The following is an 11,544-nucleotide window of genomic DNA, read 5'->3' as shown; positions in this document are numbered from 1 at the left end:
TTTTAAAGATTTATTTATTTATTATATATAAGTACACTGTAGCTGTCTTCAGACACACCAGAAGAGGGAGTCAGATCTTGTTACGGATGGTTGTGAGCCACCATGTGGTTGCTGGGATTTGAACTCTGGATCTTCAGAAGAGCAGTCGGGTGCTCTTACCTGCTGAACCATCTCACCAGCCCCCGAACATTGCAGTTCTAAGACAGCCCCTAATGAAGATTCGAGGTAGAGAGCGTGCAAGTGGATGACTCCAGGATGAGACCTCCCCTCCTTTGCCCAGAGCACAAACCCGGGAAAGCCAACTCTTCGCACTGATCTCTGGGCTTGGCAGCTGGTTCCCGGCCTGAAGGTCGGTGGTGGGCTGAGAGCTTCCTTAGCCCAAGGACCCACTTAGAATGGAGACATCCTTAACAGCTGTCAGGCACTGCCCATCCCCAGACCATACAAGCTTTGGGCTTGTTTTTTCTAGGATACTTTCTCTTATCTTGGTCCTCATTCATAGGCCATCTTGAGGAAAAGAAATGGGGACAGAAGCTGACTACAAGTTTTCAGTCACTCAAAACGCCCTGGTGTCTCTAATGGAAGTATTCAGGTCTAAGCAGGAGCATCAGGAAGCCACTCTTCCCCAACTACCTAAGGAGTTCAAGGCCAGCCTGGGCCACATGAGACCCACTTCCTTCTTCACAAAAGAAGCCCCAAACTGCCTGGTCTAGTAACACCTGCCTCTAATTCCAGAACTCAGGCAGAGGCAAGCAAAGATTTGTGGGTAAAAGCGTGGTCTGCAGTGCTGGAGCATTAGGCCGGCCAGGGTGACTTAGTGAGACGCTGCCTCAACACCAAGCAAACAAAACAACCCAGATTAATACTCACAGGGCCTGCCCCACATTCCCGAAGGGTCCAGACACAGATGGATTGGACACTTCTGAGGTTGGGAGGGAGATGAATGGACAACAGTATGTCTGGGGCTCAAGAGGCTATGAACATTTATACCCGAGATTGGGCTCTCAAGCAGGGAAGACTTCTTTAAGGTGGCCCTCAAGTTGTTTCACAAGCAAAGCAAGAGAGAGTCTCTAAAAATTCCCGACTGCCGCTCATCACTGTCTGGATACCAGGCACCTGAGGCTTGTCCCTGCTAGGCTTTCCATCATGCTGGTGATGCCGGTATCATCACTGTCCACTGAGATTTGGCTCCCTGTCTCCCTAGGGACAGATTTATCTTTATATTCCAGAATAGTCTGGAGCCTGGCAGCCAAGAGCTGCTTTCGAAAAGAAGCGGGTGGGGTTAGCCAGGCAGGCAGGTGGAGGGTCCCCCCTCCTCCCTAAGCCTGGTTTCCCCTCGTGGTTTCTCCAGCCCCGCCCTTTCCAACTTAGTCTACACAGCTTCCTGCCTCTAGCTTAGCACTTGTGGCTGCACCATGACACTGACTGCCCACCTCTCCTACTTTCTGGTCCTGTTGTTAGCGGGCCCAGGCCTCAGTGACTCCCTCACCACCAAGGTAAATGTTTCTAACCTGCTTTCCATGCCCACTCTATGTCTGGGGTCTTTTCTTTATGAACTGGCATATTTTTCTTCTTCCTTTTTAATTTTCTTAAGACAGGGTCCCGAAGGGCTTGGTAGCAGAAGGATCTGTGAGTTCGAGACCAGCCTGGTCTATGTAGTGAGTCTGAGGACAGGGCTATGAAGAGAGACCTTAGGACAAAGGTCTCCCTTTGTAGCTCAGGTTAGCTTTTAACTGTGTAGCCCAGAATGCTTCACTGGCTTGGAACTCTTAGTCGTCCTCCTGCCTCAGCCTCTTGGATGCTGGAATGAGCATTCAACTGGAGGGGTGAGCTGTCCTGTCTAGCTTTATCGTCCCTAGTTCTCAGAGGAACTGTGTGGATGCTCACATTTAGAACAGAGAACAACCCAGGATGATACCTGTACCTTGGAGATAAGGTTGGGGTCACAATAATTTTTCCCCACTTTTGGTTCCTTGCCAGGATGCAGGTCCCCAGCCACTGGAGCTGAAAGAAGTCTTCAAGCTGTTCCAGATCCGGTTCAACCGAAGTTACTGGAACCCAGCAGGTACCATGGGCACAGATGTTCCCAGTCCGACTTCTGCTGTCCACTTAAGAGATGTACTTATGCTTTCAGCTGGGGAATAGACCTGGGCCAGGCCACTGTGTGGGAACTAGGATCCGTAGTGTACTCCTTAGCTTCCCCAATGCATGATGGGAATGGAATGATCCTCGGGGTCTATAGCCACTTAACCGTGACTCCAGGCAGGGTGCGGAGGACTGCCATATTGTCACCTATTCAATCAGCAGATCCGTCTTCAAGGTGGCAACCCCAGTCCCAAGCTACCATAAAGGGCAGGCTCGCTCTCTCTCCCCCACCTTCTCTTTTCTTCTCTCTCTCTCCTCTCTCTCTCCCTCCCCACTTCTCTGTGTCTGTGTGTGCCAAACCCCATCCCCTTGCCCCACCTACCCATCCTCCAAACCTGTGGTCAGATGTGTGAAGAGGAGACAGAGATGGTGCAGCCCACAGGTGCAGGAAACTGGCCTCCAGCCACTGTAACTTTCCTTTCTGAGTTACTGCCTCTAAAGGCCTTGCTTCCCCTAGGGTGGGCCTGTTGGTGTCTCTGGGGAAAATTCTAATCTCATGTGGGCTGGATAATCACTTTCTTGCAGTAGAGTTGTAGTGACAGTAAGCGCCAGCACTTACCTGAGTGGGTGTGGGTGGCCCAGCCAGTAGCCACTTCCTGCCCTGAGACTGGCCTACAGCAACTCTTTTTTGGTCTAGAGTACACTCGCCGTCTGAGCATCTTTGCCCACAACCTGGCTCAGGCTCAAAGGCTACAGCAAGAAGACTTGGGTACAGCTGAGTTTGGAGAGACTCCATTCAGTGACCTCACAGGTACCAGAGTCCTAGGATGACCGGCAAATGGACAGGGTAAATCTCCCCTTTCAAGGCCAGCCTGGGTGACTTCCCTGAATCCCAGAGCGCAAGACATGACTTCTGTGGCCTGTGTCCAGCTTGGCTCTCAGGCCAGAGACTGTACCAGCATAAGCTGGACCTCTCTAGGCCTCAATGTCCCACATGATGCCTTCAAAGTTATCAGCTAGACAAAATGACAGCTAGAAAGAGAATATGGAAGAGAAGGGTGTGGAACCCATGACTTCTCTGGCCTTGTCTGTCTTCAGAGGAGGAGTTTGGCCAGTTATACGGTCAGGAGAGGTCACCAGAAAGGATCCCCAACATGGTCAAAAAGGTAGAGTCTAACATGTGGGGGAGATCTGTGCCCCGCACCTGTGACTGGCGTAAAGCAAAGAACATTATCTCGTCGATCAAGAACCAGGTATCTGTCCCCACCCAGTCTGGCCCAATCTACCCCAAGGAGTGGGGAGATGAGGCCAAGGCCTTGACACCTTACCCATCCCACCCTATCCACTCAGGAAAGCTGCAAATGCTGCTGGGCCATGGCGGCTGCCGACAACATCCAGGCTCTGTGGCGCATCAAATACCAGCAGCTTGTGGACGTCTCTGTGCAGGGTATGACAGGGAGTGGACATGTGTCAGGGATAGTGGCCTAGGGGACCTGCTCACCTATGCTGTCCCTTTCTGTCCCAGAGCTGCTGGACTGTGAACGCTGTGGAAATGGTTGCAATGGTGGCTTCGTGTGGGACGCATATCTAACTGTCCTCAACAACAGTTGAGTACCATGCCTTGTGGGAGGTCAGGAGGGATGGTGAGTGTTCGGTATCCAAGGCTCCTTCATGGTCTTGCTTGTCTTCAGGTGGCCTGGCCAGTGAAAAGGATTACCCATTCCAGGGGGACAGAAAGCCTCACAGATGCCTAGCCAAGAAGTACAAGAAGGTGGCCTGGATCCAGGATTTCACCATGTTATCCAATAATGAGCAGGGTATGGCCAGGGTAGACATGGAGGGTGGGGGCAGAGAGCCTGGCTATGGGAGACCCAACTAAACCCTATTCCCCTGTGAGAAGAGCCACAATGGCAGGGTAGGCAGGGCTTGATGGCACCCTCAAGGCTCTAGTCATTACCGATTTCCAGCAATTGCCCGCTACCTGGCTGTCCATGGACCTATCACCGTGACCATCAACATGAAACTACTCCAGGTGGGTGTACAGGGAAAAGTGAGGGCATATGGAGAGGTGCCCTGGACTCAGCTCTTCTGTCCCCACCCTGGCAGCATTACCAGAAGGGTGTCATCAAGGCTACACCCAGCTCCTGTGACCCTCGGCAAGTGGACCACTCTGTCTTGCTAGTGGGTTTTGGCAAGGAGAAAGAGGGCATGCAGACAGGGACAGTCTTGTCCCATTCTCGAAAACGTCGCCACTCCTCCCCCTACTGGATCCTGAAGAACTCCTGGGGAGCTCAGTGGGGCGAGAAGGTGAGCGAGTGAAATGGAAACGGGGCAGGCTATAACGTCATCTTTACCTTCCGACCCTGACACCCCCTAACTTCCTAGGGTTACTTCAGGCTGTATCGGGGAAACAACACCTGTGGAATCACCAAGTATCCCTTCACAGCTCAAGTGGGCTCACCAGTTAAGAAGGCACCGATCTCTTGTCCTCCCTGAAGCCAGCAGCCACTCTTCTGCTTCTCCCACATGGCCACTGCCCCTTGTCAGCCCTGCCCACATCCTCTCTGTATGGCTTCATAAACCAAGACTGCTCCGTGGCTCCTGAGTGGATTGAGCTGGGGTGTGGAGAGGCGAGGTGGGGCTGGGAAGACCCAGTCTGTGCCATGGTCTGGTCCCTAGGTGCTAGTACACACGTTCTCACATCCTTATGGGTGAGGGTGATGGCACAGCACTTGAGCACACATGTGTGAGCCCTTCAACCTGGAACAAGGACCAGTCTCCAAACTTATGGCAACTTTATTCTCAGGGTATGTCGGAGGGAGGAAGGAAAGGGGCTTTAATCATGATAGAGGCGCAGAAGGCAGCCACGGAGGGTGCCCATGTAGCGGTCCCAGAGGGCCTGGTGTCTGCAATGAAGAAGAGAACAGTGATAGCTGATGTCCACTCACCGCCATGCCTGCCATGCCACCGCTCACCCCAACCCCTCCTTTTTTTTTTTGGATTGTTTGTTTTTGAGACAAGGTCTCACAGTGTGGCCCACGCTGGCCTGGAAAACAGCGGCAATCCTCACGCCCCAGCTTCCGATGTGCTGGGATTACAAACGTGAGCCATTCTGCCCGGCTTCCTTCTCCCCGCTCTCCACCCAGTGCTGAGGGCCGATTTGAGAACTATTTAGTTTCCATAAATCTTTTTTTTTTTTTTTTGGCTTTTTGAGACAGGGTTTCTCTGTGTAGCCCTGGCTGTCCTGGCACTCACTTTGTAGACCAGGCTGGCCTCGAACTCAGAAATTCGCCTGCCTCTGCCTCCCGAGTGCTGGGATTAAAGGCGTGCGCCACCATGCCCGGCAGTTTCCATAAATCTTATGAGTCTTCTAGCTCTAGCCTCAGTTTACATTTAAGAGAGCTAAAGCACGGAAGGGTTAAGAACTTGGCCAAGGTCACAACAAGGAGAGGCAGAGCTTCCACCCACAGGGTAGTTCAACAGAGAACCCTGAGTCTCCTGGAGGGTAAGGAAGTTAGCCAGCAGGCCTGGCACCTCTCACCGGAAGCCATCCAGGGAATGGACTGATGCTGAATACTGGCTGAGGAAGAGCCGCACGTCACTCAGTGGCCAGTGATCAGAGCGGCAGGGTTCCACAAACTGTAGGTCCAAGGGAACAGGTGGCACCACTAGGACTGCTTAGACACAGGACAGGCTGGGGACCAGGGGTGGGGACAGGACAGGCTGGGGACCAGGGGGTGGGGACAGGATAGGCTGGGGACCAGGACTGCTCACCTTCTCCACGAGGTCCACAAATAGGTCTCTGACATCCTTATTGTGGGTCAGCTTGGCAGCCACGTTCACCAGCCCCCGGGACAGATTCTGTGGGGCAAGGATCTCGGGAGTTCTGTCTTCTGCTCCAGAAGCGGAGGCTGCGCACTGAGGCCGAGGGAGGGCCAGGCCCCTCCCCAAGTTCATCCACCTCCCTCAGACAATCAAGTCCCTTTTGTTATGAGCTTGGGACCCCCTCACGGGCAGACAGGGAGAGCAGCAGTGCCACCTGCTGGCCACCTTCAGGAATGAGCAGAGCTGCCTGGCAGGGGTAGAGCACAGAAGGCTACTGACTCTTTAGGGGAAGGGTCTGCACAGGGCCACGGACCTTGAAGTTGGTTTCCATCTCAGAGAAGACACCCAGCTTTCCCCGGAGGGCAGTGCACACCAGGCTGTAGGAAGATACAGTCATGCCTGTAGCCATCCAAGAGTATTTTATCCCCAGTCTCACGGACCCGAGAGTCACCTCTTGTGCAGGTCCAGGAGGTCCTTGTCAGCCACGAGAACCTTGAGCTCCTTCAAGTCTTGGAGAAACTCCTTATCTAAGTCCACATCCATGTCGTCCACCTGAGAGTCTGCGAAGGCCATGAAAGAAGTTGTGGGTGCATGAGAGACCATCTTAGGAGCTGCTGAACCTTCTTCACCACTACCTCACGGGAAGGAATCTCAGAGACAGACCGTGGAATGTCATGCCCCAGGCCACGCAGTGGGGAACCCTTGGCCTGCAGGCAGGTGTGCGTGGAGCCAGGGGACTATCCGAAGAGGTGGTCTGGAGCTGAGGGCACTGTGGAAGCTATATAGACACCAGGACAAACTGACAGCAGGGAACCAGTCCCCAAGGGGGTAGGGAGTCCAGGCACCTGGGTCAGTGGGGGCCTCACCGACGGCTCCAAGGGTCCAGTTCTGGATCATGAGCTCCGCACAGAAGGCAAAGTCGCCAAAGCTCAGGTACTGCAGCTTCTTCTTTCCTGTTTCAAAGCGGTTGTTGGCAAAAAAGACGATGGCTGCGTAATCCCTGCAGACATGGACGGTGGCTCTCTTAGGACCAGAAATCCCTTTTCCTGATTCATACAGCAGTGTCTGATGAGTAAGCTTACACAGGAACCATTCTTGAAGAAACTCTTTATTGTTTTAAATCCCTCTTAGCAGTCTTGGCTCAGCATTTCAGCTCTGGTGTGTTTCTGCTCTAACTCACCAAGGGACCAACCACGGACCATTTCCTTACCAACCTCCCACCTCTGCAAGGAGAAGCTCCAGCCAGTCTTCTAAGGAGTACAGTGGAAGGCCATACTGCATCACTGAGCACCTCTTCAATGCTTTACAAATGCCTTACGCTTGGCAATTTGATGCAGTTTACAGATCACTAATAGAATAATCATTCCTCCAGAAGAGTCGGAGGGGAAAGCATTAGGAAAGGGAAGGTGGACAGGCTAAGGGCCCAGGAGACTTCATGTAGGAAGGGAGGTGGTGGGCCCCTCACCTGGCTAATCGGTCAGAAAGGAGGAAGTGCTGCTGAATGTTGTCCACCAGGGAGCCCCGCATTTCTTCCACCACCTTGAAGACTCGTTTAAAGTTGTCAAACTGTCCGGCAATTAAAGAAGACTGACTGGTCAGGAGACGTTCATGGACATCTGCTATGGGATCTCTCCCTCCTGTCCTCCTATCTGGTGGGCAGGTACTAATTTAGCACTAACACGTCAACAAATGACTAGGTTTTTTGTTGTTTGTTTCGAGACAGGGTTTCTCTGTGTAGCCTTGGCTGTCCTGGAACTCACTCTGTAGACCAGGCTGGCCTCGAACTCAGAAATCCACCTGCCTCTGCCTCCTNAATACAAAAATTACCAGTCAAAATTTATAAATTATGTTTTTTCATTTAGGATTGTTTTGTTTTGTTTTGTTTTTCAAGACAGGGTTTCTCTGTGTAGCTCTAGCTGTCCTGGAACTCACTCTGTAGACCAGGCTGGCCTCGAACTCAGAAATCCACCTGCCTCTGCCTCCTGAGTGCTGGGATTAAAGGCGTGCACCAGCACCCCTGGCATGACTAGGTATTAATAACTACCATCATTGACAAATGTTTGCCAGCCTTTGGCATTTTCCTTAAAAGAATGCTTACTTATTCCTGTCCTTAAGTTCAATTTAGCATCACAATCGATCCCTGGCTCTTCAAGAGCCTGAATTAGAACGGATTCTCCTGAGTAACTTGGAGTGAACCAAGCAGCATACACACACGAACTCATGAGAGACACAAAGGAAAGGCCCTCAAGGCCTATAAAGGTTGTAGCAAGAGCCCAGACCCATACCCATAGCCATCTGAGCCCAGTTTACACCCTGGTACTTCTCCCTTAAAGACAAGGCTTATGCATGCTACCAAAACGGCTCCTGGATAAGGTAGTATCTAGCTCCTTGTAGATTTCAAGGGGTAGATGTGGCCAAGAACAGCATCTTCTAGGCAGGAGTACCATGAACAAAAACAAACTTGGGGCTCAAGAAATGTAAGTCCAGAGAGGTCTTTAGGGACCCAACCTGAGTCTGAAGGTCGAGGACAGTGGGAGCCAATGAAAATCTATAAGCAAAGGAAAGCCTCAGTCAGACTGCGCCTACGCCTGGTCCGCCTGGCCAGAGCGGAGGTGGAGGGAGGAGAGGGTTTGTAAGAAGGAGCTGGTTCCACAATCACGGGCTAGAGGTGGGGCTGGAGTAGTAAGAAGGATCCAGAGGTAGGCTAGACAGGTAGTGGTGTTATGTGTAGAACCCACCTGCCTCCGGCAGCTCTTGAGAGTAATTCCTGTTTTGGTGCTGATGTCATCCAGGTCTTTCTTGGTACCCTTGGACAGCTTCTTGCCCAAGACCTCCCGAACAAAGGCCTCGTCAAAGGTGTAGTACCTTGTGGAGGCACAGGACATTATTGATGATCCATTAGGGAAGGAGAAGGGAGTTTGGAGTTGGTTTCTCTTGTTCTCAATTTTCTAATTTCCTGAGTACGTCCCATCTACCCCTGTGTATATCCCAATACCCTCCACCCCAGACTCAGGTTCAGTCTACAAAATGGGTATAAGTCAGACTGACTGACATCTCTGCCAGCACCCCACCCCCCACCCCCGCTGAGCACCTCTCGATGAGGAGTGCCTGTCGGGAGGGAGGAATCTGGAAGATGAGCTGGTGCAGCAGCTTCGGCGGTGCATGCAGCAGACGCTCAAGCATGTGAAAGGTGCGGTAGTGGTCCATGGTGTCGCTCTGCAGCACTCCTGTGGTGGCTCCCGTCTGCTCCAAGATTCCGGAGCGTACTCGCAGAGCCACTGCATCGTTCACTGAGGAGTGGGCGCTACCATAAGACCCTAGAGGCCCTCCAGGGGTTCCACCTCCACCTCCAATCCTTACACTTCCCCGACTTCCCGCAGTCTGTCCACTTCCCTAAACCAAGCCTAAGTCCTAGCCACGCCCCCTCCTCCCCATCCCAAACAACAGCTTCCCGGGAGGGCGCCACACAGACCTGAGTAACCATCCAGCCAGAGGCGATACACGTCTTCATCTATAAGGGTCGTGTTCCCCACGAAAATGTCTAGTTCGCTGGTCATGACGATGCCCGGGCCGGTTCGCCCGAAGCTGGAGCTTGCACGGCCCCAGGCCGGGCTAGTAGCCGCAGAGCGACTTCCGGGAGTTCGGAGATTTTGCTCCGGGCACCCGGAGCTGATGTAGGACCACTTCCGGGACGGAGCTAGTGAGACGCCACTCAGCTCTGTGAACGGTTTTTCCGGAAGATCTCGGGATAGTCTTCTCAGTCTACCCTGTCTTGCAGATTCTTCCGTTACTTCTGTCACTCCCATCTTCTCAGTTTTCTCAGAGCCTCCCAGTTTTGACCTGAATCCTAAATTAGAATGTTTCCGAGGCTCTCTATCCTAGCGATTGCTAGGTGTATGTGGCCCTTCTTCCATAGTACATAAGACAGACAGATGACCATTTTTCTTGTTCTCGGAGTGTATTTATTTTTATTATTTTGAATTATGTGTATGTGGGGAGAGGGTGTGTTCGTGTGAGTGCAAATGTTCTTTGAGACCAGAGGTATCAGGTCCCCTGGAGTTAAATTTACAGGCAAATATGAGTTAGTTGCACATATGGTTGTGGTTCCTTGCTCGAAACCACTTAACTTTCTCTCCAGCCCCAGTTTTTCACCACATACTACACCCACACACAAGCTAGTGACTTCTCTTAAAGTCTTTCAGAGCTCTGCCTGGAAGTAGGCATCTGCAGGGGCACCCATCTACTAAGGCTGTCTTCTTTGTCTTTTCATGGGGCAGTAAAAGATTTACACACGAGCCACGAAGCCTGAGTCCGATCTCCTGCACCCATACTGTCTGTGTAAGGAAAGAACCAGCTCCGGGTTTTGTTTTGTTTGTTTGTTGAGACAAGGTCTTACTTTGTAGTCCAGGCTAGTCTATATTGGCAGCAGTCTTTGAACTTCAACCTCCCAAGCATTGAGATTACAGGATAGGAACCACCAGTATACCCAGTCCTTGTCACCTGACCTCTACATATGTATGCACTGTTGTATAATACATAAATATAGCTTACTGACTATAATTACTAATAAAATTAACCCTGTATAACCTTTAATCCCAGCACTTGGGAGGCAGGCAGATATCTGAATTGGAGGTTAGCCTGGACTACAGAGTGAGTTTCAGGACAGCCAGGGCTACACAGAAATCCTGTCTCAAAAAACGGGGAAAAATGAGTTCTACAAAAGCCAGTTCATCTCAGTGCACCTGAGGGGTGCTACCTAGAGACAGGAGGAGGAGGTCCTGGAGGAGGTCATGGTTTAGAAGGCCAGGTCTCCCACTCCACTTCTGGTCCCTAGGCAGAGCACACTTTAGGGTTTCTAGACAGATCCCTCTCAGCTCCAGTCTGTTTCCCTGTACTCTTATCTCAGTGGCAGCCCCAGCATCCATCCCGTTCTAGAAACTTGGGCTATCTCCCAAGTTTCTCTCTTCAGGCATTCAGAGCTGTTGATGTGCCTGCTGAGTGCCTCTCTCTGCGTCTTACTCCCCGCCCCACTGACTCAGTGCCAGCCTAGTTCTGCACAGCTCTCTGTTCACTGACACAGTGTTATTAATCTACAGTACACTCTGCCACCAGAATCCACCCCACACAGCACATTTGGAGACTTCTTTGCGGGGGGGGGGGCGCGGAGTTGGGGACAAAGTCTCCTACAGACCAGCTCTTGAATTTGCTGTGGGGAGGATGACCTTGAATTCCTGAGGCTCCTGCCGCTCCCTTCCAAGTGCTGGGATTACTGGGAAATACCAACACAACTGGCTTCAGAAAAGTCTTTTTAAAATGTATATTTTCTTGACTGTGGTGGTTCATGCTTGTAATTCCTACACAGAGGCCAGAGAATCTCCGTGAATTGGAGGCCAACCTGGTCTACTTTCAGGCTCTCCAGGATTACATACCCTGTCTCAAACAAAACATTTTGAAATGTTATTTCCCTCTTTGAAATTCTCCCTGGCCTTTGTCAAGCCTCTAGTCCAGAACTGCAGGTCCTTAAGAATGCGACATCTGGGCTGGTGAGATGGCTCAGTGGGTAAGAGCACCCGACTGCTCTTCCGAAGGTCCAGAGTTCAAATCCCAGCAACCACATGGTGGCTCACAACCATC

The 11,544-nt window shown here is 51.7% G+C and overlaps 2 protein-coding genes across 4 annotated transcripts; one reads left to right on the top strand and one right to left on the bottom strand.

The window, feature by feature from the left end:
- Positions 1-1,397: 1,397 nt before the first annotated feature.
- Ctsw (cathepsin W) lies at positions 1,398-4,873 on the top strand. Its single transcript, XM_021151411.1, has 10 exons — positions 1,398-1,496; positions 1,981-2,065; positions 2,783-2,896; positions 3,184-3,338; positions 3,436-3,532; positions 3,611-3,691; positions 3,777-3,902; positions 4,053-4,117; positions 4,192-4,392; positions 4,471-4,873. The coding sequence occupies exons 1-10, from the start codon at positions 1,416-1,418 to the stop codon at positions 4,579-4,581; spliced, it is 1,116 nt and encodes a 371-aa protein (XP_021007070.1). The 5' UTR covers positions 1,398-1,415; the 3' UTR covers positions 4,582-4,873.
- On the bottom strand, positions 4,859-9,549 carry Fibp (FGF1 intracellular binding protein). Of its 3 annotated transcripts, none has more exons than XM_029472860.1 (10): positions 9,383-9,549; positions 9,002-9,200; positions 8,649-8,775; positions 7,376-7,476; positions 6,756-6,910; positions 6,362-6,470; positions 6,224-6,287; positions 5,860-5,946; positions 5,627-5,724; positions 4,859-4,991 (listed from the first exon to the last, which is right to left on the bottom strand). In XM_029472860.1, exons 1-10 carry the CDS (start codon positions 9,465-9,467, stop codon positions 4,922-4,924), a joined length of 1,095 nt encoding a protein of 364 aa, XP_029328720.1. In that variant the 5' UTR covers positions 9,468-9,549; the 3' UTR covers positions 4,859-4,921. The 3 variants fall into 3 exon arrangements, with proteins under 3 accessions (XP_029328720.1, XP_029328721.1, XP_021007072.1); XM_021151413.2 differs by having other exon boundaries at positions 4,864-4,991; positions 6,777-6,910; XM_029472861.1 differs by lacking the exon at positions 5,627-5,724.
- Between the last annotated feature and the right edge of the window lie 1,995 nt (positions 9,550-11,544).

This window comes from Mus caroli, chromosome 19 (assembly GCF_900094665.2).
Source record: "Mus caroli chromosome 19, CAROLI_EIJ_v1.1, whole genome shotgun sequence".
Taxonomy (NCBI): Eukaryota; Metazoa; Chordata; class Mammalia; order Rodentia; family Muridae; genus Mus; species Mus caroli.
This window is presented reverse-complemented; position numbering and strand designations above follow the sequence as displayed.